Below are 27960 nucleotides of genomic sequence, written 5' to 3' on the forward strand. Positions count from 1 at the left end.
AAAGGTGCCACAGGAAGCTTTACACAACTTTATTGTAGATTGTGTATAAATACACATGCACAATTCAAATGTAAACCCAAGTGAACTCAAGTGCAGCCAGCCTGAACACCCCCATACACCCTTCATGCAAGAACACCTGAATTATGTTTACAAAAACAAAAAAATGTCCCAAAAAACAGAAAAGATCCTTTTCTTCTTTTTTTTTTTTTGTTTGTTTTTCTTAAATATTCCCTCCCTGACAAGACTTCGCAAACTAGTGTATAACTGTGAACACCCGACTCCTCGGGCCTTGCCAAGGCTTTAAATATATTGTCTGTTCATTAATAAATGCTTACATATAAATAAATAAACTTTTATCAAATGTGCACTCACAGAGTGAACTCTTCTGTACAATATCGCAGAAGCCTAGAAGAAGCGATCACATCTCACTCGCCCGGGACGGGGTGAGCCGTCTTAAAGGGCCGGAAGCGGCGGAACGAACGCGGCCCTCCATCCACAGGAGCATCAACGCGAGTTACGTCGACGGAGGACGATCCTGCCACAGTAGGGCCTCACTGGATCGTGGTCCTAGAAGCTGTAGGGTGCTTTAGGTCGGCTCACCCCACCGTTCTCAGCTGATTCCCTCACCCGCCCCGTTTCCCTGCTTCAAATCCCAGACGCTCACACACACACACACACACACACACACACACACATACAGAAGCACTTTCCCAGGAATTCATACAGCCGGCTTCAAAGGCGAAGAACCTGTTACCAGAAAGCAAGAGAGGCCCGGAAAATAAAGGGGGAAGTTAGTAAACCGAAAGGCATCCTTCACATACGTGTGGTCTTTGATCATTCAGTTTTTTAAAAGTATACATTCTGGCCCTCTTAGAAAGAAAAGACGTTCGGGCCGACGGGGGAGGCAAGCGAGACGCGACGCGACATTCGTTTAAGCGACGTGTTGGCGTGGAAAGGGGGGGGCCCGGCGTGGGAGAGTTGTGCAAAAGAAAGTCGGGAGACGAATAAAAAAAGGCGACTGGTTTGGGGTTCGCAGTTAAGGCCGAGGTGATTTCAACGACAGACGGCGCGTCGGGTGTCTGCCAGAGAAAGAGGGGGACGAACGGAGGAATCGGATGCTGATTCTTCCGGTCGTTCGGCATCGATTCTTTAGACGCCGATGGGAAATAAAATCGTTTTTTTTTTTGTTTTTTTTGGTCAGTGAACACACCGTTTCACAAGCTTATCCCTCATTAGTGTCAGCTAGGTGTTAAAACCTGGCTGTTGATTCATCCTGTGAGAGAGAGAGAGAGAGCAAGACTTAAAGCAGATAACATGAAGGCTGAAAGGAGTCCTCTTCTTTTGAGCTGTCATCTTCTGCATAATGGAACATGCTGGATTTGGAAACATCCCAAGACAAAGATCTAAAATCTGTTAAACACAAGGAGCGCTGATGCGACGATGCTAGCGGCGCTAATTGCGCTAACTGCTAATCTAAAATCCTCAAGACAGTTTAAAATGTTGGGTCGCTTAGTCTTTGCTTTAAATACGTAAAACCCTGTTTTACAGTCAGCTCTCCCGGTCACATCCACATCGCGTCTGCTCCGAACATAAATCCTTCATGTTTGATCACGTAGGATGGTGAGAAAGAAATATTTTCAACCCTATGAAATCAAAATTGGCTTTACAAAAGCTCGATGTTGAAAATCGGCCGCAAAAACTGCGATCGGCGCACCTCTGGCTCCAGACCTGAGGACACCTCGGATATGAAGGTGATGCGGGAAGGATTAAAGCATCAGATAGATATGAAGCATGTTCTAGCACATATTTACTGCAGAACAATGCACAATATACGGCGTTGGCTAACACATGCCGACATTTCCCGGAGTTAACGCGCAACCAATCACGTTGGGGGGGTTATCCTGCAAAGAGCAGCTGGAAGGCGTTGCAGTCCGGCTCTAACTTTCTTCCAGTAGGCGAGATCAGAGGGAAGCAGGGCTAAGAGCGGGTATCTGCTTAAAGATGCAGAGTCAGCGTAGCAGCAGGAGAAAGCCGGGACAGGTCGGCCGTGTCGAAACACAGCTACAGGCACCGCTTCTCTACGTTAGGTCTAGGTTATAGACGCGTCACTAAAAAGCAGCTCCCTCGGATCTTCGGCTGCCGCAGCTCGTCTGGTTGAACGGGGGAAGTGGAGGATTAGTGTTTGTGCAACGTCAAAAAAAATAAACGTTTCATGAAAACTCAATGCAATTCAGTGTTTAAAATATTTACAAAATCTAAATAATAAAATGATATGCAAACAATGCACAGCTCAAATCATAATTAAAAAAGGGGGGGGGGGGGTAACCAGAGGGAGGGTTCATAGCGCAGCGACAACATCTGCTGAAGGCTCCGTCGTCAGTCTCGTGTTGTTCTGTTCACACAGCAGATGTTTTATGAGCTAACATGGCGACACTCTCGCAAACACACGCACACACAGTGATTCACCCGCAGAAGGGTCCTGATTTATTAGAGTTGCGTACCGAGGCAGCTCCCCAGCCGAACAGTCGTCGTGCCAGCGGCGGCTCGGCCCGCGCTGCTGGGCCGGAGCGGCGCCACCTGCTGCCACGCCCTGCGTCCATATGGCTTTGTGACGGACAGATCCCTTTCTTTCTCTCCACTTGTTCCTCTATCCATTTACCTCAGTTGGTTTTCATCGTAATGTCTCGGTTGGATATCTGTTCCTCCTCTTCCTCCTCCTCCTCCTCTTCCTCCTCCGCCTCTTCATCCTCCTGGTTGATGTCGCTTTTCCTGTTCTGGTTGTCGACCGGCTCCTCGTCGTCGCTGTGCGCGGCGGCGCAGGCTGAGGCACCCTGAGAAGACGAGACAGTCCTCCTTTCCTGCAGCTCTTCGGCTTCGTTCTCCTCATCCTCGCCGCCTTCTTCCTCTTCCTCCTCCTCTTCTTCCTCACGGTCGAGAGCAAAGTAGCCTGTGCCTTTGACCGTGTCCTGGCGCTGGTAGAACAGCACATAGCCAGCTTTGGACTACAGAGGAAAAAAAAAAAAAACATTGATTTTCTGGGCTGGGCAGAAATTCTCAGCTGACTTTGGATCTGGACTTTGACTAGGACATTTTAACACATCTACAAGCTGTAAGGAGATCTTCCATTGTAGATCTGGCTTCAGTTTTAGGGTCATCTACTAGTTATTCAACATATTCCCCTAACTTACCTGTGGATCTTTGCAGCTACAACAACAGGGCTGCAATGATTAGTCGATAAATAAAAGTTGACGCAAGATTTCATGCGTCAAAGCATCGTTTACAAATATATATAAACATAGCTGCACCTCTGAATATTTCACTCTCAGTGGTAGTTTAAATCACGTGCAGTTCTCTAAGGTGGCTGCAGAGGGCAGTATAGCGTCAGTTCAGTGAGCAAAGAGCACCCTGCCACATGACTGCAGCCCCAAGCAGTGATCATGGCCAAAAAAGACAGAACACACAGTGAGCCAAGTTTTATAAAATACACTTTCTTTGACACAAACTGAACTTTCAGCATGATCTAAGGCGAGAATGTGGCTGCGTAGAGTTGAAATATCTGCTTGGTTTATCAGATGGCTTAATTATTAAAAGTACTCCGCGTTGGGGACTTACATGTTAGCAGGCTGCTGCTCTTTTGCCAACATAAAATATGTTTTGGGAACTCTCATATGATTGGTTCAGGAACCAGGAAGTAAACACGGGCTACACTTTGAACCGAAGTAGTTCTAGGCCATACCTCTAGGTTTGAAAGGAGAAAAACGTGACTAAGACATTGCTGATGGAGAGGACCGATTGTTTAGAGGGAATGTTACTTCCATCCCAGGTGACAAATTAGAATGATTTAGGTTGATTTTACAGTAAATATCTTACTTATAGCTCCTTTAAGTTGAATTTGAACGCAGTTAATGCAGTCAGACGACAACGGTTATTGTTCGGCTTATTTGAGCTTTACATTTATCTCTGATTAATGGTTAAGATTAATGTGAAGCTACATTACGGGAGGGTTTTATTTATCCAACTGGAGCGATGTAAATTATATTTAGAAATGAATAATTCGGTCTGGGAATAATACGTAGTAAAAGAGAACGAGCCTGACTGCAAACTAGTTAATCCTTGTGAACATTAAGCATTATTAAAAGCTAGAATATTTTGATAGAAATTAAAAATCTATTTAAATTGAATTTAAAATTCATATTTTATGGATATTAGCTTATAAAAGCAATAAATAAAGGATAGTGGTGACTAGAGCAATAGAGGGACACTGAGAGGCGTTTAAACTACAATAAGTGAGTCAAAATATTTTTACCAGCAACCGAAGGGTAACAGAATATTTTTATTAAAAGAATTTGATAAAGGAGATCATAAAAATTAAAAAAATTTGTCGACTAATCGAAAAAACAACCGACAGGTTAGTCGACTATTAAACTAATTGTTAGTTGCAGCCCTATTCTACAGGGAGAGGGTTCTGCCTGGTACACAGGCGTGTTCCAGATACAGCAGTGACACCTAGTGGTAGAACTAAGGTAAGACACGAGTCACACAAACTGCCTGCAAAAGACCTGCTGGCTGCTTCTCTGATTAAATGCTAAACTGACAAGGAGTCAGTTTAGGTGGATGACCATCCCTTGTCGTTCTCATCCGCCCTGACCTCTCTGCTGCGATCCTTGGTCTTCATGATGCCGTTTTATCCCTGATGTCCTCTAACAACCTGTGGAGGCCTTCACAGAACACCTGGATTTCTACTGAAACTCAAGTACACACAGGTGGACTCTAAACTCAGAAGGGGACTTCAGGAGGCACGCAGTTGCAATCCATGTTACTTGGGTTCATCACAGTAACGGAGCCCAAAATCAAAAACCTTTTGTATATTTCTTTGTTGAAATCTGGGTATTTGAGAAGGTAACTAAGACCATTTACCAATGGAATAGGATTTTTGCACTTAAAATAAGAACAATTAATCTCCATCATCTTAATTCAAGTGTAGGATATCTAATTATCTTGTTTTAGACTTAGACAACTTTGTCATTTTGTATGCAGAGAGTGCGTACAGAGCGAAATTTCGTTGCATACAGCTGGTAAATTACAGTAAATTACAGTATAAAGTGGGGTAAAATACTCATTCCACTGGAAAATGGTCTTATTTAGCTGCTCAAATCTACTCATTTCAAGGACATTTTACTTACTTCTAGTTCCCTTTTTGCAGCATGGTGCTTTAGCAAAGCACTGCAGACAGAACTGCCCACAACTATAAAACATGTTTGTGACAGCTCTAAACGAGGACACTCACCACTATTTGATCTTCGTTGGCAGGAGACACGCTGCTGTCGTCATAGTTGTACCACTTGCCATCGTCTTTGTTCGTAGCATAAGCCGTGTCTGAGACATGAATCAAACGTTAAATTACTACAAGAAGAAAGGTTTGTTTACATCAGATTAAGGATTACTGTAGCACAGCGCTGCGTTCGCTGTCTTTAGGAACCTAAGAGCATTTATCCATGCCTTTCATCTATTCTTGGATTGAAGTCTCTGCAGGATTTATTATTGCAGCAACAGACTCCTCCAGTCTGGTATCCTCCATCATAACATGTCACAGGAGCTCATTTAAAAATATCTTTTAACTTAAAAAATGCTATTAAGTTAAACGAAAACTACTAGCGTATTTCTGAAAGAGGAGCTCCTACTTTCATTTAAATGATTCAAATATCAATTAAAAATTTAAAACAGGTCAGTCCGACTATTTTAAGGTAACTGTCACCGTCACAGAAAACCAATACCAACGAAGAAGAGAACAAAAGTCTTACAGTGGCCGCCTCCCATCCCGCCGTAGTGGTTGGACACAGCGATGAGGTCGTAACGACAGGGCCCGGCGTTGGGGTTGATCAGGAACTCCGACATGTCCAGATCTCTGAGGAAAAGCCAGAAAACAAGCGGTTTTAACCAGAGACTGAGAAGGGAACACGTGACGGCACTGCAGCGGGGGCCAGAGTAACATAAGCGTGTGCGTAAAGGAGCAGCTGCGGATGTGCCTGTGTGTACCTGAGTGGGAAGTCGACCAGCGAGTCCAGCTTGTCCCTCATGTAGCGGCTGTAGGAGAAGCGTTTCAGATGGACCACGAGAACAGGCGGCAGAGACCACAAGTCCAGCTTCTTGGTGGCCTGCTGATGCTGCTTGCAGTTCGGACAGTACCTGTGACACCGGGACGCGCGGGGTATCAGGCAAAGCATTATGACCACTGACTGGTCAAATGAATCAGACTGATTGTGATACATCAGGATGTGTGTGAACCTGACCCGGGTCAGATTGTAAACAGAGGATCTCCAAAACTGCAGCTCCTTGGGGGTCTTCCGGTCTACTGGTGAGGAACTACCACTAAGGGTCTGAGTGATGCACAAGAGGAGCAAATGGTACTTTGGTGTCCTTCATGAATGTTTGACCAAAGTGTTGGAGCTACCATCCTAGCTCTTGAAAAGTTAGGGTTAAAAACGGGTTTCTAGTTTACCGAGTTTGAGAGCTTTACACTAGAACGATGCATGCCAAGTTATAATTGATCATAACGTACCGGACATTCTGCCGCTCTGATTTATTTTTATTTCTTTAACCAGGGGTCATAAAATCAGGTCTTGTACAGGAATCAGAACCAAAATGAATGAAAATAGGGCGAAATATGAAATCTAAACTCGATAATATACAATTAAATTAAAACCACATTCGTGTTTATCTCCCCAATTCTTCAAAAAATACCACCAAAAAAGCTGAATGTTGGAACAAGCTGGGGTTTTTCTATCCACTGTCGCTTCATGCTTGCTCAGTATGAGGGATTGCAGCAAAGCCATGTACAATGCAGACGACTCTCCCTGTGGCTCTACGCTTCTCCAGGAGTGAATGCTGCTTGTTGGGACTTTGAAGCAATCAACTGGTTTCCTTATATAGGAAATTTTTGACCAATCTGTATAATATGATTGATTTTGACTTTGTAAAGTGCCTTGAGATGACATGTTTCAGGAATTGGCGCTATATAAATAAAATTGAATTGAATTGAATGCAACGGTTTGGCTCATGGGTACGATGTGGCTGGCTTACAGGTGCAAAATTGTAGCCGAGTGAAGGAGCGAACAGACCCGGAGCGTCGGTATTCAGAAAAGGAAGGTTTAAAATATTGTCTAAGTTGCAGCCTTTTCATGTAATGCGTTTCTCGGTTAAGTTTCTCACCAGGGATCCTCTGCCCCCAGTTTCTCCTTGGTGGTGAAGAGCTCGATGCAGTCCTTCAACTTGAAGAAAGCTTTCTTCTGAGGCTTGTACTCCATGCTCTCGTGCTTGTCGTAGTCCTGCCACACGCAGATAAAAGCACGACGTTACGGAGAAGAGTTTACTCCGCAGATCACCGATACGCAGAACAAAGGTGAAGATGTTTAGTACAGGAGAAACATCCATTATGTAGTGTGAGCAACTACACTCCCCTCCCTCTCCATCTTGTTAACACAGATGATTTTAAGACGTATCAATCGGAGGAGCACTGTTTCGGTAGACCACTGGAGGAACCCATCCTGATTACATAAGACTCTCTGTGCACTGGGCTTTACACCTAATTAGGCTGAACTGCAGGGGGCTGATGGAGCGGCAAGCTGTGAGGACAAGTCAGCACATGCTACTTAGAAAAGCTAAGTTTGCACGTTTCTGTGAGGCCACCCTGGTCCGGACGTCAGAAACCCAACCGTACAGAGGACTAAACAAAACTGTCCATCAGCCGGCTAAACCATCTTGAGACTGTTTTTCCCTCTGAGTCAAAGCTTGTTAGCGACTCCTGAACTCCGGCAGCATGTCGGGCGGTGAGCCTCTGAGCAGCAACAAATCATTCTGCCAGACGTGGCTTCAAACCTCATTCTGTAAACACCAAACGGCAATAAAAGAAGAGATCAGGGACGGCCAACGACCAGGCAGCACAAGAGTCTGAGGGACTTCCACAGATGATGCTGGGCTCCAAAAACCTAAACGACAATCAGCATTTTGGGCTTTTTAGGCTCTACGCACAAGTATTCACACCCCTTTTCACATTTCATCATCCCTCAGTGCATCTAATTGAGTTTTTCTGCGACAGACCCACACTAAGTAAAGCATTTGTATTCAGCACTCCTTAAATCTGACCAGTAACTAATTGGTAAATAGACTTTAGAGCGGTGGCTGCGTCATGCTGTGGGGATGATGGGAGTCGGTTCTACTAAAAACTAAGGCTGAATACAAATACACGGCGCAGATTTTTCATCATAAACCATCAATAATTTTCCCTCACTTCTTTATTGTACACATCGTTCTTGACCGGTTACATTAAACAGCAGTAACATACATCAAATTTATGATATACTGGGACCAAATGCAGAAAGTTCAAGAGTTTTGTTGTTTTTGGTTGCTTCTCAGTTAAAATGTTCGCATTTATCGCTTAAAGCAACCAGAAACAATCAGATAAGCGTCACTGCAGCCACAATTTTCAAACATGCTCTAAACAGCGACATCGGTTTTACCTCAACAACGGTCTCGTCAAAATACTTCTTCTTGACCTCTGGTTCCCAGTCCAAAGACATATACGAGCGGTCTGCGAAGACATGGACAGGACGTAAAGACTGCATCTAGCCAAACCTCTGCTGAACTATCGGCGTCACAAAAAGGCCGAGCCACGTTTCCTACCGCTTAGCCTGAGATGGCCCTCGTCAAAGCGGATCAGTTTGGTGTCCTCCTTGATGAGCGAGAAGTCCGTTTTGCCCATGTTGTTGAACTGGAATGTGAAAAGCCGCTTTCTGCCGAGCCCAGTGGTTGGCTGCACTTTGCCGGAGATCGGAGGCGCCACCACGCCGTTCTCCAGCTCGTTGTCGCCTCCCACCGACTCCTCAGACTGGCTGTTCTCGTTCTCCGACGGCAGCTCCTGGTCCTGGCTGGACTCGTCGTCCTGCTCGTCTGTCTCCATCTCACCTGGGAACAGGGACGGCCTTTAGGGTCAAGCGGTCGCTTCTTCAGAAGTAAAACAAAAACAAAAACCACTTCCTCGGACGCACTCACTTGGCGAGCCCTCCTCCAGCAGTCCGTTTGTGGCGTTGCCATTGATGGTGTGCTGTGTGGACGGCTGCGTCTCTTCGCTGTCCTCCTCGTCTTCCTCTACAGGAGATCGAAGAAACCGGCTGCAAGCAGAGAAGCAGGTAGGATTTTGGGGTTTTATTTAAGGGCATCAGATTAAAAATTCATACTATTAAAGGTTTTAATTTGCAAAAAAATGCACAACTTTTTATATTTGTGTTGCTCTATCACCTAAAATCCACAAGAAACACATTAAAGTTTCCAGCAGTCGTTTTGGTTCCATCTGGACTAACACATGTAGTCATTTCCGGATTTTAAAATCCATACTTTTTATAACCTGGATCATAAAAAAAAAAAAAAAAACTAAGCCTACCAGAGCCGAGAGAGGAGCATGTTGTAGAGTTTGTCTTCGCTTAGGGTTCTGGGCACGGCAATCAGGAAGGGAAGACCAAAGAGCGGCGTGCTGGTGTGGTTGTAGCCCGACTGTTTGTATTTTTCCCTCAGGTGCACGGGGATGACTACGTGATCCGCGTCTTCTACTCGGTTCACCGCCACCTCGAAGCTACAAGGAGGAGAGAGAGAGAGAGAGAGAGAGAGAGAGAGAGAGAGAGAGAGAGTCCTCAGATGGCACCGGAGCGCAGGCTGACAAACAAAGAGCCAAGCCGATAAATCCTCGGCACTCACACGTAAATATCGTCCCGCTCCATGATGCTGCTCAGGTTTTCATTAGTGGCGAAGATGCGGTGGAAACGGTGGTTGTAGATGTCGGTTACAATCATCTGAAGGACCAAAGATAAATATATAAACATAAACAGTTTTACTCACTAAGTGGCCTGGTTACAGCATCTGCCTTGAGCTGTGGCAAAACCTGCTAAACTTTAAGCCTCAGGCCTGGCTTGAAACCAGTGCAGAGTTCTGCAGAGATCTACAGATAATGTAGCTAATAATAAAGCTGTTCAAAATAGCTAAAAGGGACAACTCTAGCAGATTTATTTCAAATGTTCAACCAAAAAAATAGCTAAAAAAAAATGAGCTTTTAACCAATGCAAGCAAACTTCAGGCCGTTGGAAAACCTTGTTCCGTCTCTAAATGGAGCCACATTTGTTGGTCGCGTTACTTTAGCTGACCTGCCCCCTCTCCTGGTGTAGGTAGCGTGTTGAAACTTTGGAATAAAATTGTTTAAATAACTTCAGGTCTCTCAGCAGACTTTGACTTTTAAATATAACTTGTATGCATGTTTTATAAAAAATGGCTTGGCAACCACCCAACCTATTTCACGGTTCAACACTCACGGTGACTTTGCAATGCTGCTTTTGTGAATTATGAAGGCCAAATCTTATCGCACTGTTAATTTACGGAAATGATTAATCTTTCTATACGGAGACTTGCAAAAGTATTCACCCCATTGGCATTTTTCCTGTGTTGTTGCATCACAACCTGGAAGTAAAATTGATTGATGTGGTTCTTTATTTTTATATATATATATATATATATATATATATATATATATATAGATATATATATATATATATATATATATATATATATATATATATATATATATATATATATATAAAATTTCATTTAGAGGAATGCCTACAACTTTGAAGATGGATTTTTTTTTTATTGTGAAGCAAAACACAAATGACAAAATAACAAAACTTCAGCTGTTTACCCCACCCTGCCACCATAAAGTCAGTACATTGGCAGAGCCGCCTTTTACCGCAATTCCAGCTCCAAGTGGCTTTGGATCAGTCTCTATGAGCTCGCCACATCTTGCCTCTGAGATTTTTGTCCATCCCTCAAGGCTAAACTGCTCCAGCTCCTTCATGTCGGATGGTTTTCTCTTGTGAACAGCGCTCTTCAAGTCTAACCACAGAGTCTCAACTGGATTGAGGTCTGGACTTTGACTAGGCCATTCCGACACATTTAATCATTTCCCCTTAAACCACTCGAGTGTTGCTTCAGTCCATTGTCCTGCTGGAAGGTGAACCTCCGTCTCAGTCTCAGATCACAGGTAGACTGACGCAGGTTTTTAATCAAGAACATCCCCGTATGTAGCTCCATCCATCGGTCCCTTTACCTGGACCAGTTTGCCCCTGCTGCTGAACATTCCCACAGCATGATGCTGCCACGTGTTTTCCATCTGAACATTATGGATGTGATGGCGCTCCACAGGAAGCTGTGTTCATACTGACGGGTCATGTGACACTTAGACTGCACACAGCTGGACCTGTTTTCAATATTTGTTTGACTTTGAAGGTTACAACAGGACTTTTTAGGACCTAGCAAAGTCTCTAAACCTATTTTCAGTTTTTCTACTTTGCTAATTCTTTTTGTATGCATTTTCTCATTTCACTTCACCGACTTAGACTATTTTGTGCAGGATATCACATAAAAAATTTATTACAAGTTGGAATGTAACAAAAATAGGTAAAAAAGCTAAAAGAGGGCGTTGAATATTTTTACAAGGCAATGCATTTCTGTTTTTTTAAAACGTACTACATTGAAATGACAAGACATGATGACAAAATGCAAGCGTGGCTGTTTAAGCTAGCTCTTTAAGGTTATCCTCCAGGATCTGTGCTCAGAAGCGTTTTTCTTTTTGTTTCTCATCCTTTCCCTTTAACCACAGGAAAAATATGATATTTTCTACGTTTTAGCGCTCAAAGAAAGGGATAAATATTGCTGGAGCTACTGTCAAACGGGGCTTCACTTTACAGATTAAGGCTTCTCGCTCAGCGAATGGCCGACAGTGATGGTCATACCTTCTCAGCAGGAACGCCAGACAGGCTGGAGAGGGAGGTACACAGGTCAGAGATGTAGCCCACCTTTGGCACGGTCAGCTTGTACTGGGGGAAAAAAAAAAATAAATAAATAAATAAATCGGATCAGAAACCTCACAAATTTGTGCTGCCGTCTATAGCGGTTGTATCCGTGTTACCTGTGTAGGTTTAGCTACGGGGTCCAGTCTGACCAGGTAGACCTCAAGCGTCCGCTCCTTCTTCATGGGCAGTGGTAGGGTCAGGTAGCAGAAAGGGTCAAAGGTCACGGAGACCTTGGCGCACACAGGGCAAACCAGAGTGGACTTGAAGAGACCGTGGAAGATGTCCACGATGATGGAGTCGTTCCTCTTGATGTGGTTCTCCCACGCCTCCTCAGCCACGACCTGCAATTTAGAGCAAATCACAAAACAGTTTGGGTCCATCCATCTAAAAAGATAAATCCACGAAGGATTGGGGAATACAGAAAACACGTGAACTCCAACCTTATCCGGCCGTCCGTTGGCGTCCTTGAGCTGGATGTAGGGTTTCTTGCGGATGCGGTTCAGGTCCTCGTGAAGGCCGTCCAGGAGGAAGGCCAGGAGCTCGTGGGAGTCCTGCTGCTGGTAGCCTGAGAACTGCGGGGCGAAGCGGCCCACCTGGGTCTGCGACGGAAACACAGACGCACCAACATAACATAAGACTAAAACAATTTGACCCAAAATGCTACCAAATTATTGCATTTCCGGAGATTCGAAGCCATTTGCTCTTTGCTTTAGCCGTCAGTCAGTTCTGACTTAAACATTTGAATCTTGCATGGAGAGCGATCGATACGCTACGACGTCTTCGTCTTCTCCGGGCGATTACCTTGAAGGGCCTCGGGGTGACGTAGCTGTATTTGCCCGACCACAGCTGCTTGATGAGCTCAGCGTAGGCCCGGGCGATCTCCCCCTTCATGCCCAGGGGGTTGTCCTCGTTCAGCTCGTCTCTGTACTTGTCTTTGAGGAAGTAGTCGGTCAGAGGGGGGATGTTGCTTAAACACTGCAACAAAGAACACAAATCAGGAACAAATCGAGACTGACCCGTGTGACAAAGACTTAGAGGTGAGAAACCTCCCGACGGCGACGGCTTATTACCTGCACTGCAGAGTTCATAAAACAGGTGTTTCCCAGGTTTGAGAGTCCACAGAGGCCCGAGCGCTCGCTCTGCCGGCTCTGCTCCGAGTAGTCATAGCTGTTGCTGTATGTTGGGTATGAGGAGGGCAGACTATAGCTGGAGTTCTTAACACTGCAGGGCAAACATGCAAATACACATGTGTGCATATTACACAAGGTACAGAAAACATTTAAAAACTGCTGCAAGACTTGGCGCATCGTTAACAGGCACAGTGCCTTTCCAAAACATTTAAATGCCTCGAACATTTTCACATTATTCCCCCATGTTAAGTCTACAAGTTTTAAGGTATTTAGGAGGGACTTTAGAGTAATACATCCAAGACAATATGGCATTAGTATTCAGCCCCCTATACTCTCATAATTAACATCTAGTGTAAGCAAGAAGGTGGTGGCAGCATCGTGGTGAGAGGATGCATTTCTTAGAGGGATGGAGCTGAAAACAGGGCAATCCTAGAAGACTTGAAAATGTTTAATGAAATACCTAATCCGACGGAGAATTTGTGGCAAAAGGTGAAAAACTTTCCGTCTTTAGTTTTGCAACGCTGACAGTGGCGGATCCTGAAAGCCTTGGAGTTATAGACGCAGCGCACCGCGGTTTTACAAAGGAACGACTAAGGGGACTGAATATAAATGCACGACACACTTTTCAGATTTTTTTTTTTTTTTTTTTTATTGAGGGAAAAAAAAAGCTTCAACATCAGTTTTGAATTACATTATAGCTCAATAAATTACACTGAAGTTTGTGGGCTTTGCGGTCTTTTGCAAGGCACTGCAAATAAAACATTTTTTTACAGCAAAGTTATTACTCTACGAAGAAGAAGGCCCCCTACCCTTCGGCCCACCCTAGAGGCTTCCCCGAAAGTACAAAAGCAAAAAACTTTAGCGGCAGACGCTTCAAACCGCAGCGATCGGCAGACCTCTGGGAGGCGGGCAGGGCGCCGGCAGTCGTCTCTGGCTCCCACTGGCCGAACGATGCCGTTGTGATGGTGGTGGATGTGGGGGCTTCGCAGGTCAGAACGCGGTGGTCCACCCTCCTGCTGTCCAGCTCCACCGCCTCAGGCCTCAGGCACCACCAGCAACACAGGAGCATGACATCTCAGCCCCTCCCCAGCCCGTACCGGCCCACATGTCAGCATGAAATCAATCGGTTTGAGTCCCTAAAAAAAAAAAAAAAATGTATACAGAAAAAAAAAAGTCCTGTGGCCGGCTTTCGCTGTCCAGTCCGAATGTTGATTCAGCTTAGTCCAACTCAAGCAGCAGGACACTATTATCCCTCCTAACTCATCCAGTCGCCCGTTCTTTGCGGTCTTTTTTTCCACTCGCGTGCCCTCGTCCTGTTGTCCTCTGTACCTCGGATGTCTTCGCTCTGTCCTGTCCGCGGCTCCTCCCTCCTTGCTGCTCTACGGGTCCCCGCGGATATTTATAGCAGCAACAGCAGCAGCGAGGATGCTCAGGACTGCTACCGAAGCACGGGGGTGTACGGCGCGAGGAAGAGGGAGGGAGAGCCAGAGAATGTAGGGGGGGGGGGAGAGATGGGGCTGACAGAAGAGAAACGAGATGAGCGAGGAGGGAGCAGCTGATTCACTGCACTCAGCCGAGGCTGCAGTCTCCCTCTCCTCTGCTATTTTCATCTCTAAAACACATCTGATGGCGTTGACAATCCCGCCCTCTCTTTTGTGCAAAACCCTTCCGCTTGTGTGCCGTTTGCAATGACAGCTTTAAAAAAAACAAATAAATAAAAGGGAGGCTTTTAAATGAATCGCCTAACACCCGGGGGAATGAAACCGCTTCGCCGCCCGATCAGTATGCGAGAGCAGCGTCGGGCGATGAGAAGGCTGAGCAGCTGAAACGCACTCTGAAGGTCACCGGGACTGCAGAAGGTGCGCATCGCGCGGAGGGGCGAAGAGGCCGAGACAGAAGGGGAGTGTGGGAGGGGGTGGGGGGGTCTCGCTGCTGGGACTGAGCCGACCGCACAGCCGCCGCAAAGTCAGGAAGAAGGAGAGCACGCGACGCGGGAACGCTTCATATGAAAAATAGAGGCCGCATGCATAATTAAGAGGAAACCACAGCGCTGACTGGAGTGAATCAGGGATGCGAGAGCTGCTGAGAGCGAGGATCCGATTTCTTCAAGTCATCCTGTTTGTGCCTTTAACAACCGACCCGTCGAGCAGAAAAACAACACGGCTTCGGATGCACACGATGCAGAGCTGGAACGAGGCGATTTACGGCCGCAAACACGCACACGGAGCGGGACAAAAACACTGCACATATAACCCTCATCAATATTGATCTCTTCTGAGAGCACCGCTTTTTATTGTATTCTACCTTCCAAGAGTACGCGCAGCGATGCGCTGATGCAAACACGCCCTCAAGTGTGCAATAAATCTCCTACAAGTCAGACCAAAGGTCAAAAAAGCCCCACCTGGGGAGCAGTAGTGCTCTCCAGCAAGCAGCTGATTCAGCCCCAGGAAGCCGAGCTGCAACTAATCTTCAATGCAGGTAAAATGTAGGTGTTGTTGAAGCAGAAACTAAAACTAAAGGAGGCCGTTTTTGAGTAGCCTCGTGAGACCATCCTGATCTCGCGAGCTTTCAAGGTTTCACTCGCAGATCAGTCTGGCTACTCTCCGTTAAAGAAAATTTGGAGCCGTTCACCAAACGAACGTCCAATCAGCGTTGGCTTTGAGGCGGGTTGAGGTGTGACGCAACGGGAAGCGCGTCAGTTCAGTCTAAAGAACATGGCGGCTTCAGCCGATGAAACTACCGTTAGCGTGGCTATCGAGCAAGTTTTATCGGAATTACAGAGTATTTCTTTGCTGAGCTAACGAGCCTTTACCTGCAGCAGCAAGAGTAGCTTGGCTTGTGGTTGTGTTTTCGTCGTCGCTTGTAACAGAGCGACGACAAATCTGATTGGTTTATTTGGCCCGTCTATCACCAACATAGGCCAATCAGCTAACCAGTATTTTCGCCCCTTCCCAAAATTACTTCAACGGAAGGTTTCCAGATGGATATGCGAAGCAAATCTATCTGGCGGAGTCAGGTAAGTTTTTGAGCTGTTCATGTGAAAAACATTTAAATTATGTTCTAGGTGGCTCTACGATTAGAGCTCGTCTGCAAAATGTTCCAGGACGTTAATTTTCTGTTTGTAACAGGAGAGTGTTCAATTTGGTCACGCGGGGTTTCTCTTTAGATTTTGAGATGTGATACTTTGACTTTATTGAACACGAGAGTTAGACAAAAGAGAGATATTAGAATAAACCTGTATTATTTTTTAGGTTTTAGGGGCATTCAGAATCAGAACCAGCTTTAATTGCCACCTTTGTGTAAACAAACAAGGACTTGGACTTCAGCTCAACGTTTAGCTCAAGCTAAGCCTGCTTTATCCTTCCTAAAACCAGAACTAATGTGTTTGTGATCATTATCCTGTTTGAACTCCCAGCTGTGTCCAGGTTTCCACCAACAAGCTTTATGTTTTAGATTGAGGTGAAATACGTGGCTGTGGTCATCCTTATTTTTCGCTCCATTTACTTTAATCCAGAACCACCAGGCGGCAAAATTAGCCCCACAGCATTATGCTGCCACCACCATGCTTGAATCTACTTTAATCTACTAATCCAAACATTTTTCTCCATCATAGAGTCAACGCACTCAAGGACCGCTTTTCTTCCACCGTCTTCAGAGGCGGGACCTTTGTAAGTGCATTATTTTTGGCAGTCTGAATTGAATCCGTCCTCGGGCATGCTGAAGGACAACCCGCTAACTTGACTCGTCTTCCTCAGGCAGATCTTTGTTTAAAAACTTAAACAGTGTTCCCAGAACCCATCTACCCAACCGTCAAACATATACCATTAAACACAACTCATTTTGTAATCATTGTCTCTCAAAAGTTCACAGCTTTATGAAATTTCTCATAGGTGTAGCAGTATAAGTATCTATGCGATCACGATGACGTCCCTTTTACGCATCGTTTTGTGCTCTAAACCAATAAAAGCTGAGCAATCAGCCATTATATTGTGGTGCTTCCTGGGTTACAATTTCCGTCCGACGTTGCTGAGCTTGTCTACATTTACTCTATTCGTGCCCCGAAAACCAACCGATTAAAACGAACCGCTATAATTCTGCTGAGAAGAAATCAAATATCCCGCCAGAATCAGTCCTGAAGCTTTCTGATGGCTTCAAAAATTACCCGGCTGATGTACAACTTGCTACCAGAGATTTAATCATCATTTTCCTGAGTAGATTAAAAAAAACGATTCCATTATGGATGGAGAATGAAACTAATAAAATCCTTTCAAAGAGAGATTTATGCTTACAACCAGTTTGAAAAATCTATACCCAGATATGTCTTTTCATAGTGTTAGTCTGGAAAATTCTACCTTGTTTGAACTGCAAACTGCTGCCATTTTATTATTTCAGACGTACTTAAGAGCAAAGTTTACGAGGCTTCAGGCTTTAAGCACAAAAAAAAAAACAAAGTGTAACAACAACTGAAACACCTTTAATGTTGAGTTATCAGATCTTTAGTTCACCCAGGATGGCCGGTTGGCCATTTCAAAAGCACGCTGCTCAGTTTGTTAGCACCCAACATAGAGCCAGAGATACGCCTGCACAAAACTACACAAGGTCACACAAGGATTTTCTCAGCTGAACACTTGCTTCCCCCCCAAACAAAAAGTTTCATACAAGTCAATTACATTTTAGTCCAACTTCTGCTGCAGGCTTTATCTCTGGCTGTCAACTATCCAGCCTCCTCCCCCAACCCCTCCCAGCTGTTCAACCCGCAACTATGCCTTACTTCCTGCTGTTGAAGCTGCTGTTATGATTGTTTGTGAGAGATGAAGGCGAGATCTTTGGCAAAGCAGAGAGATTGGAAGCGCCAGATGACCTTCAAAAGATAAAAGAATAGATTATGAGTTAGAGCAGAAAACAAGATGTGCGCGCGGCAATCAAATTAAACTGGAATGAGTTGAAAACAGAGAAGGGGGGGGGGGGTATGTCAGCAACAAAGGGTCAAGCAGAGGAAGGCAGACCGAGGCAGGAAACTTGGGAAGATGGCGCAGTGACGTTAGACGGGCGGTTTCAGGCTGAAAAGGAGAGAACAGCGGGGACAGCTTCGCCGAAAAGAGACGCATGGCGCTCCTTTTTATCAGGTAACCTTTTATCCTTCAAACCGATCCTTCACTAACACTTAACCTACGGTAATCTGTTCATCACAGTCCTGCTGGAAAAGAAGCATGTGACTAATCTGTTTCAGTCCAATAATCGCTTTACGGCAATAAAAATAAGTAAAAACCTTTACTCACTTGGACGCCATGGAGCCTCGGGGCCACGTGCCATCCTCCTTCTTCTGCTCTATTACGAGAACCTGTGGGAGACGATCCAAAGAAAGAAAAGAGGTCTCCATCTGCGTCTGTTGGTTTGAAAGGACTACATCTTTAACCACCTGAACAGGGACGGGTCCTCTAAGCCATTTGTTAATAAGCATGGAAAGACACGAAGAGTGCCCTGAGAAAGTACTTGCTTCCTCACAGATTTCCTCTTTTTGTGTTTGTTGTGTTTTTTTTAGCCTACTACATGTTGTCAGACAGGTCCCTAGCTAAGTGATTTCTGGACTGAACAGATCAAGCAGAAATCCAACGTGGCTGTAGCTGGTAAAGCCTGGTTTACTTGCTTGACGCATCCGTGAGATCCGCGTGGCCATATTACGTCATTTTGACGACAACATCCTTCTGCGCGACCAAAAGTTTCCCAAAGCGCACACCTGGGAAAATTTCTAACTACGCGGACAATACAGCGCTGAAAAAAAAAACATGGCGGACGAGCAAGTGTTCCTTCTGGGCCGGAGCTTCGTAAATATACTCATCTTTATGATTCGGCCCAAAAAGATCAGCGGCATCAACAAATTGGTAACAATTCCCAGACAGAAATCAGCGTCACTGTTGGAAGAAAAGTAAGAGGCTTAAAGCTATAGTTGGTAATCCGGTTCAGAAACACTTTTTGGTATACTGGGTAACATGATCCTTCCATGCCGAAAGTAGTCAATACATTATGTATTCAGAAAAAGGAGGTTCAAATAAATAAATAAAATGTATCTCTTTGGGAGCTGCAGGCCTGTAAAAATGCTGACCAATCCCTGCCCTTCAGTGCAAAGAGCAGGGATTGGTTCCTGCTCTCAGTCTCCTCTGTACTTTATCTATTGGTTGTCCCACATGTAAATAATTCTGACGCGCTCGCGTAACGCCAGTGTGTGTTCTCGTTCCTTGTTAGTTTCTGCTTGCTGGCTGCGCATCTGCACATCTACTGTTTATTTATCCGGTTAGCTTAGCGGTTAGCCGTTCATTGTAGCGCCGCTGCTCACACCGTAGACTTTGAACATGGCTGAGAGTCGCAAGAAGCAAACTGCACACAAGTTTATGAGAAGAACAGGAAAACCTCAGAAGAAAGGAATAAGACCAGAGAGTGGATCTGAGAGATTGTTTCACGCAATCCCCCTGAGGAGCGGGTAAGACGGTCTTGCACATGCACAGATATTCAAAAAGCGACTTGGGGAAACTTCCGGAAAAATTGCAGACTCAAGCTTTATATGTTGGAAACAATTGTGTTTTCTACTTTTACGTGTAGCGGGGTGTAGTACGCTTGGCGTAGGAGTACAACGCTGCCCTCTAGAGTCTAAGAACAGTACTGCCTCAGAAGAAAAGCCGCACAGAGCATAAATGATGCAGGCGCTGTGTACGCACATCTTTTATCTGCGTCAAGCACACTCAGCCTAAAGCTGAACCGAAGATGTGCCTATTCTCTATAAACTCGTGATTTATCACAAAAATTCCCATAACTAAGTTGGTTAGTAAATAGCTTTTTGTATTTACTCAGGCTGTCTTACTCTGATGTTAAAATTTAGTTTGATTACTTGAAACATTTCCAACATAATAAATGGAAGAAATCTACTAGGAGCCAAATACTTTTTAAGGTCTCACACAATTCATACAAGAGAATAGGAACAAACACTTCTACAGTAAACTGGAGGCATTTTGTAAGACAAGAGAAGCTCCTACCTGTCCCTGGTAGAGGCCAGCGTCTTGGATGGTGCTGTCAGGCTTGTTTAGAGGCTCGAAGGTGTTGCTCATGTACCTGTTCCACAGCCTGGTCTCCTTCTCATCAGGGATGCTGAACAGCTTCCGCATCTCCTTCTCTATCATATCTGCAGCAGCAGCAGAATGATAAAGAGTGAAATCGGGACGGTTTTGTGGAGTTCACTTTAAAAAGGGAAACATTTTCTAAATGAATCCCAACCCCCTTTGTATTAAATCCAGCTCTGGTCATGGTTTATCAATTAAAGTCACCAGGGTCCTGCTGAAAACTCAAACCAGTGTTGGGATACAAGTAACATGAAATCCTCGAATATCCAACTAAATCCAGCTGGAAACATTAAACGACTGAACAAGAAGGGGCTTATCACCGTAAAGTCTCATTTTTAGAGGGATATTTTAGGGTTCAATGCTAAACCACTCCAAAATTCAACCACCTTAGAATAAAACTATGTTTTTCTGTTTTTATTCTTGGCAATGAATCAGTGGATCATATTAGAGAAAATTAAAGTAACCACTTCTGCATCAATCACAAGTTAAGATCACTTAATATCAAAAACCACCACTTTTAGATAACTCAAGCCTCAGAAGAAAAAAAAAAGACTAAATGTTACACTTTCACACAGCCTATCTCAATGACACCTCAATGAAGCCTTAAGCTCTACAAAAAAACTGACGGCCCGTCCAGGGGAAAGAAAGCTTAAATTTAAGCCTGTTTGCTGTTGCGATGATGCGGATAACTGAGAATTTACACAATGAGCCTGTCAAAGCCCAAATCTCTATAAAATACAACAACGAAGCTATAAAACCCTAAATGTGTAAGCACATATACAGTGACTGCAGAAGTATTCATGCGGATTGAACCTTTGATATTTCGCCATCACCCAGACATTGCATTCTCATGGTAAAACACAGAGGTGGCAGCGTCATACTGTGGAGACGCTTCTCCTCAGCGGGCACATAGCAGCTGACCAAAGTCTACCAGAGTGGTTTTTTATACGCATTTTTCTCACTTCTTCACAACCTGACTATTTTGTGCAGATCCATCACACACACCAAGATTAAAAAACATCTAAATTACAGCTTGTGACGTAAAATAAATGAGTAAAAAGCCAAGGGGAACATACTTTTGCAAGGAATTGTGTTTATTACATAAAATCCTGATACTATGCACTGAAATGTGTGGCTATAGGAAGACAAAATGTCAGAAAAGCTTAACAGCTATATTTCTGCAAGGCAATGGATAAAGATACTGAAAGCGGGTGAGATTTACACAGAACCGTCTTAATTTATTAGCAACCCAGAGGGTCCAGATGCCTACCTATTGTGTCAGCTTTACTGAAGCGTCGGGTGATCACATTGTCCATGTTGCCGTCTTCACAAAGCTTCAGCTCTGTCAGGTAGACCTCCACCTTGCAGTGCTTCACAAACATACCCTGTTCCACCACCTGCAAAAAGAAACAAACAAAAAAGCTGCATGATTATATCCAGAAGAATAAAATGTGTAGCCCCCCTGCCCCCCGACAAAAACTGAAGCCTTTTGTTTGCAACAAGTCCAGCATCTCCTCTGTCCCCATACGCAACACCGGCTTTTAACTTTTTCAAATGATGACTCCTTGGTTAAAGAACCCTTGAAATAAAAAAGGTCTTCTCAGCAAAACTTAATACAAAAATGTGGGAATTTAAACTCAATACTATCTTTTTTGTTGTCTTTAAGCAGCTTGTATTGCCACAATAAAGTAAAATCTGCCACCCTGGTTGAAATTTATCAAGTGCTATGACAGAGTGGGAGTCAAACGCTTAATTTAGCCGCACCTCGTGGAAACAGCTGAGGGGTCCCAGCCTATTTATTTCACCTCTGAGCCCCTCTTACACACACATGCATAAAACGCACGCACACGCAGAGCCAAGTTCACAAATGTCACCAAGGCCGGCAGCACGCAGCTTAGGTTCTCCCCGCAAACCCGAGATATTTTGGGGGGGTGGGGGGGATCGATCCGGACGCCTTGGTACAACTGCTTTACGTTTGCTACGTTTACGTTTGGATCTGCAGAGCTAAGGCCAAACGCCTGGCAAACCCTCGCCAAACCAAAACTGATTGTGCCTCTTCTGCACTCCTCTCAGAAAGCTTTCATGCCGCTTCTCTCAGTGTGACCTCAGCCGGCATTCCTCCACTCCAAAAAGCAACTAGGACGCAGGAGCTCTCCGCCGGCGTTGGCGATTAAACCAGAGCGGGCCCGCGCGAGGAAGCGCAGAGCCAAACCTCTGGCCGCAGTCCTCCTGTCCTGAGGACCTTCCCGCCCACCTATTCTGCCATCCTCCCCACAACGCAGCATCAGAAAAACCAAAGAAACGAGCAGAAAACGAATGATGAACCTCCTGCATGTTGAGTCTTGTAGCCTGCTCCATGTAGCGTTTCTGTCGTCCAGAACGTCGCCTGAAAATAGAAACCCCGCCGCCACCCGATACAAGCCGTGGCATACATGGCAATAAGGGGGAGGGTCAACGGACGGGGAGAGAGAATGAAAGAGGAAAGAAACGGGAGGTGACAGAGGAAAGAACCTCATCCAGGGGGCAATGATGCCCCCGATTAGCAAGATTTATAGGAAAGAACTTGATCCTCCACGGCCCATCCTGAAGCCCTCAACATACTAATTATCGATTACGTCACCGAATGCCATTCGTATGACCGAATACGCTGTGCGTGCTTATTCCGGCTGACATGAAGATGGGTATTAAGCAGCAGGAGTGAACGGAAACTACTTCACTGTAACTCGTATGCACAATGTCAGATGTAAAATGTGTCAAAACCGCCATTCACAATATCCAAATGAAAATCTGAGTCCAAACTTTTGACTGGTAGTGTGGATTCAGGCTAATATTTCCCAATGAAGCCACTAATGAGGCCTTCTTGTTACTCACTTTGGATATAGTGACAGTCAGCTTTTTGTTATAAGCGAGTATAAAATCTGCCCTCCAAAGATAAAACTTACTCAAGCACCTGCCTGTGATGACATCTCAGAAGGCATAAAGCACCTTTTTAGTTGTTTTTATGTCCGTTTGTGTTTCCCTTATAGCTTTTTTTCTAACTCCTCCTAGAAAGGTCTTTCCTTTAATTCTGTCCACAGACCAGACGACCAGCTCAACACACAGAGCTGAATTAGCTGGTTTGGTTCATTTGTTGATTCCTTAAAAAATTTGGATTTAGTGGAATCTAGAATCGGAAATAATTACCATCATTACACAGTTGGTTTTTACTGTTAGTGGAAAATAAATACATTACTGTACTGCATCTTCAGAAACCACTATAATGAATTTATTTTAGCCAAACAGGGATTCTACAGCTTTCAGCAACATAAATTTCAGACCACTAATATCCGTATGGGATGTAGATGCACGATGAAAAATAGTTTGAGAGAAATAACTCAATTGTTCAGTACAACCTACATAAAAGCTCAACTAGGTTACATTTTTCTCAACGTACACCATTGTTTTTCACATCTGCCAAGCAAGTCGATTACTTTTACACCTAAGATGATAAAACCTCAGCATCGGCAAAACATTATCTAATGAACTTCTTAGTTTTAGTTCAGTCTCACTGAGACGATATCCAACCTCAGTCAACATACACAATAGAATTAATGAACCCAGCATTAAAAGGAAGAAGCATCAAGCAAATAAAACGCAACAAAACCAAAAGATGAGGGATTTAAAATCAGGATATATTCAAACTTCATTTTAAGGAAAAAAGATCAATAAAAAGAATAAATACTGCACTTCAAATCTGCCGTAAAAGCACCACACGCTCTTTCTTTAATTAAATTCCTTTTACAGTTTTTCAGGCAACTGACAGAAAGTCTACCTTGCGTGCGATTGGCTCCTGGCCCTCCGTTAGCCCGTACCAGCTGACAAGCTTATTCCAGCCCTCCGTCGGGACCAGGATGTAGTCCAGCTCATCGATGAGGTGCTCCTTGATTGCCAGCACATCCCCATCTAGGGAGAGGGAATAAAAAGAGAGAGCGTGAGAAAACAACAGGCAGACAGACAGCTGTTTGACTCTCACAACACAGATTCAGTGAAACAAAACAGAAAAAAAAAAAAAGAGAGAAGAGGGCATGCTGGAGAGCTTTCTATGAACCACTGTAAAGGCTGCTCTAAAGACTCAGCAGACAATGTTCTCTGAACACATGGGTCTGCGTTTCCAGAACGATGAAACAACCTCCTGGTCTTCCTTAAATGCAGACAATAAAATATCAAAAATTGAGATAAACCGAGAACTTACGAGAGGTAGTGACTGAAATCGTCTGATTTTCATCTCCGCTAGCCATTCATATCAACACAAAATTCTGAGCTTTTATCTGATCCATGAAGGGGCCATACCAGGTCATGCTAGCAACAACCCTCTTTCATGCCGAGGCTGTTAGTGAAGGAAGAATATCCTTAGTTAGCCATTTTCTGTTTCATTATTTGACTCTGCCCAATCTGCAGTGGGGCTGGGTGTGGTCGGGGCTATTAGGAAATGCTAAAGAAACTAACTAAAGACGAATTTAATATATTGATAACCCGAAGAAAAAGAAAAAATAATCCATATAAACTCACTATTCAGCCTCCTACTCGTTACGGAGGCACAAGACAGAGCCGCTTTTATACCCCACAGCGGCAGAGCTACTGCCACAACAGTTTTCAAAAACATTTGAACCAATAGCAATACGGATTTGATATCTGATGCAAGACTCTCGTTGAACCTTAGCGGGGCGCCACACAGATGGTTTTAGACACAAAAGCAGGATTTCAACAAATGTGCAGAAATTTGCCAAAATATTGACAGCACTATAAAACAACAATGTTAACACTTTTTTTAGCAAAAAAATATTGGGGGTGAATTACCCTTTAAAATGAAGTCTTAGGAAGCTACAGAAAGAAGCTATGAAAAAAAAAATAAATAAATAAATAAAATAAAATAAAAATAAAAAAAAACACTTTTCTACAGCATGATCAGGGTTCTCGCCAGCAGTAGGGCCGGACTATAATTCAATAACAATATATATCGATCGATAATAGGCCTGTGGTGTGATAGAGAGAAAAAAATAAAAAGACAATAAAAATGTCAATAGAAGAAGTTTTCCTTTTTCATTCTAGCCCATCGTGTAGGTTAATACCACAGTCATTACATCCAACCAATCACAAACAGGCCGAGGAGCGCTCGGTCCCCAAGCTCCGCCCCATTCAAAGACTTCAGAGATCACGTGTTCTGTTTTGTTTTTTTGTTTGTTTTTTTTAAATTGCAGTTTTGGTAAAAAGTTTGTTAAAGTCAGCATTTGTGTTTTCTTTATAAAAATAAAAACATGCAGCAGAATTTAATTTTTTGATTATCGATATTGAAAAATATGAATTCTATCTTATCGATGAGCTTTTTTTTAATATATATATATATATATATATATATATATATATATATATATACACACACACATCGTCCTGCCCTAGCCAGTGCATTTCAGCGTAACAGGCCATTAGGCTAAAAGTTGCCAAAATCAAGCTGAAATTAGACGGTCAGCACGACACAGATGTTTGACAGCAACATAGAAAGGTCAGTAAAGCAATTGAACGTGCATCAGCAGAGTTGTAAACCTCCTGGAAAACATAAGCTAAGGCTAGCTGATATTAGCTCGACGAATAGCCCCATTCGAGCTGAACTACGCTCCGCTGCGGGAATGCATTCAGAGAAGCAGCGAATAGCTAACATAGAGATGCTATGGACAGTTAGAGATGCTCCGTAATCATATCGTCTGTTTTAAAATATCAGTAAACTCGGCTTTACAAGCAACACCTCTCATACACGGCAAAGTTGCTTCTACTCTCAACTAGCAACCACAGCGTAATGACTCAAAGCAGAAAGTAAAGATAAACATAAATTCTCACTGTTGTTATTATATTCCCCTTATGGTGGGCATACAGTGTACGATATTTTCAATGGTTGTACTCAGATACAGCTCAAACTGTACGATGCTTTGATGTGATCTGACGGCTCACGCTGTACGGCCAAAAACCACACGTCGGACTCAGCCCCGTAGAAAGATGGCGCCTGTCGGACTCGTCTACCCGGAAGCCAAACGTAAACAGAAGAAGAAGAAAAAGACGAACGCGTCAATGCTCACTGTTAAATATGAGCCTTACTAGAACGAAACGCGCTGACTTGGCAATTCTACAAGTTGCTCCTCCACAGTTTGACTCCATGTCACACGTACCACCGCCATGTTTAAATCCACTCCTGTGTTTTAGTCTAGGGGGGGGGGGAAATCGGCTCGTATTTCTGCTTCAACAGCAGGATGAGCTTACGATCACCTCACGACGGCCGACTGAATTTCAAACATGTTTCACTTTCATCCGATCGACCGATTCCTGATGGGGAGGTGGTCGTGAGAGGCGAATCGCCCCTCGTTACCCCCTGTATACTACACCACGCAAGGACGCACGATGCAGCTGAAACTCGGCCAGATCCAAAAAAAATTCTTGCACAACTGAATAGTCGGCCCAAAAAGGGCAAAATCATTTTACAAGCAACACCTCTGACACAGCAAAATTGCTTCTACTCTCAATTAACGACCACAGCCCAATGACTCAAAACAGGAAGTCATTGCTGTTCTTATATTCCCCTCAGAGATGCACCAATCAATCGAAATCGGGTAAAGATCAGAATGGGACAATTTTGCAGACTGCTCACCAGCCAGTCACACGTGAAAAACCTCAATTTAGTGTTCCATATTCAACGACTGCATGACAACTAAGATTTCCCACTATTTTCGGTCTATCAAACGCAACACTTAGCAAGTACTTTGATGCCCTTTTTTTTAGTAAAGCACGTTTCTGTTTGTGCGCCTTCAAAGAACTTGGAGTCAGTCAAAGCAGAAAACGGGTAGCTCAAACTTCAATGAAACCCCAAAATCGTCATCAGCCAGGAAATATGCTTAGATTGAAGCTGGTGTAGAGAAATCAGATTTAATTTGTCCAGGCAGGCTGGAGAGAAGGCTTACCTTTGAGAAGACCAGAGTTGTCCACCGGTCCTGGGTAGACATTCTGATCGCCCATCTGGTACTTGTCCCAGCTGTCGAATCCCACATATTTCTTCCACTGTTTGAACCAGCGACTGTCCACAAGGTACCTAGACAGACATCGGGATCCAGCATTATAAAGTGGCCATAGACCGCGCCGGGTGTTTCTATAACAACAGATCAAATGCCTCCTTAAGACGATTTAGAAGTGTAGCGACGGCTTTGCGGACCCGGGTCTAAGTTCAGGTCGCTGCAAGCCTGGCCAGCTGGCTCCGAGACTTTGACAGGTGCTTCTTTTCCGACTCCGCCCTGCTAAAGTCGTCTGATGAACCCTCTGACTGGAAAATCACTCGAAGCGACGGCTGCTAGCCAATTAGCTATTAGCTTTCTACTTAGCCGGGGGAGAAACAAACGGCACCAGCTGTGTGAGAACACATGACGCCAAAGTAAAGCAAAAATGGTGATTTCTCAGGGCTTAACGTGACAACCCAGGTCCGACATTTGACATTTATGCGGGAGTTTAGGCGTTCTTCATTTAAGTGTACCAGCCAGGCTCCCGTTAGCTCCCCTGGATTGAGCTCACTGTCAACACGGCCCGTCGGCTTTCTAATACCCTTCGTGGTGTTGTCAGCCCCAGCGGAGCCCGTGGACGGCCACGCGGGAGCACCGAACGCGTTTTCACTCGGGTCTTACCAAGTGTCTCCTTTCCGTAACTGTGTTTTCAGCAGCCCCGCGATCTCTCCTTTCTGGGTATCCAGATCAGCCGCTCCGCCTTCCGCCATCTTTCCTCGGACATGACGCGTCGCATGGTAGGGAAAGCGTGTTG

General features: G+C 44.4%; 1 protein-coding gene across 7 annotated transcripts; it reads right to left on the reverse strand.

Moving 5' to 3' along the window:
• Nucleotides 1–27960, reverse strand: LOC105933822 (ubiquitin carboxyl-terminal hydrolase 15). 7 transcript variants are annotated; one of them, XM_012873532.3, is made up of 22 exons: nt 27828–27960; nt 27117–27244; nt 23945–24075; nt 21404–21530; nt 20050–20195; nt 18301–18362; nt 17793–17882; nt 12962–13112; nt 12693–12866; nt 12332–12490; nt 12008–12232; nt 11832–11915; nt 9748–9842; nt 9437–9625; nt 9049–9167; nt 8680–8961; nt 8517–8587; nt 7210–7325; nt 6037–6186; nt 5802–5905; nt 5288–5376; nt 1–3002 (listed from the first exon to the last, which is right to left on the reverse strand). In XM_012873532.3, the coding sequence occupies exons 1-22, from the start codon at nt 27914–27916 to the stop codon at nt 2661–2663; spliced, it is 3123 nt and encodes a 1040-aa protein (XP_012728986.2). In that variant the 5' UTR covers nt 27917–27960; the 3' UTR covers nt 1–2660. The 7 variants fall into 7 exon arrangements, with proteins under 7 accessions (XP_012728986.2, XP_021177713.2, XP_012728987.2 ...); XM_021322038.2 differs by having other exon boundaries at nt 18301–18407; XM_012873533.3 differs by lacking the exon at nt 17793–17882.

The sequence above is a fragment of the Fundulus heteroclitus genome, chromosome 17 (genome assembly GCF_011125445.2).
Source record: "Fundulus heteroclitus isolate FHET01 chromosome 17, MU-UCD_Fhet_4.1, whole genome shotgun sequence".
Classification (NCBI taxonomy): Eukaryota; Metazoa; Chordata; class Actinopteri; order Cyprinodontiformes; family Fundulidae; genus Fundulus; species Fundulus heteroclitus.

Excerpts from the sequence above, each read along its gene's own strand:
- LOC105933822 (XM_021322038.2), bottom strand. The coding sequence starts at position 27,916 with ATGGCGGAAGGCGGAGCGGCTGATCTGGATACCCAGAAAGGAGAGATC. Across the intron at positions 8,588-8,679 it reads GGGCCATCTCAGGCTAAGCG|ACCGCTCGTATATGTCTTTG; the intron begins GTAGGAAACGTG and ends ATGTCTTCGCAG. Across the intron at positions 6,187-7,209 it reads CTGGGGGCAGAGGATCCCTG|GTACTGTCCGAACTGCAAGC; the intron begins GTGAGAAACTTA and ends CCGGTGTCACAG.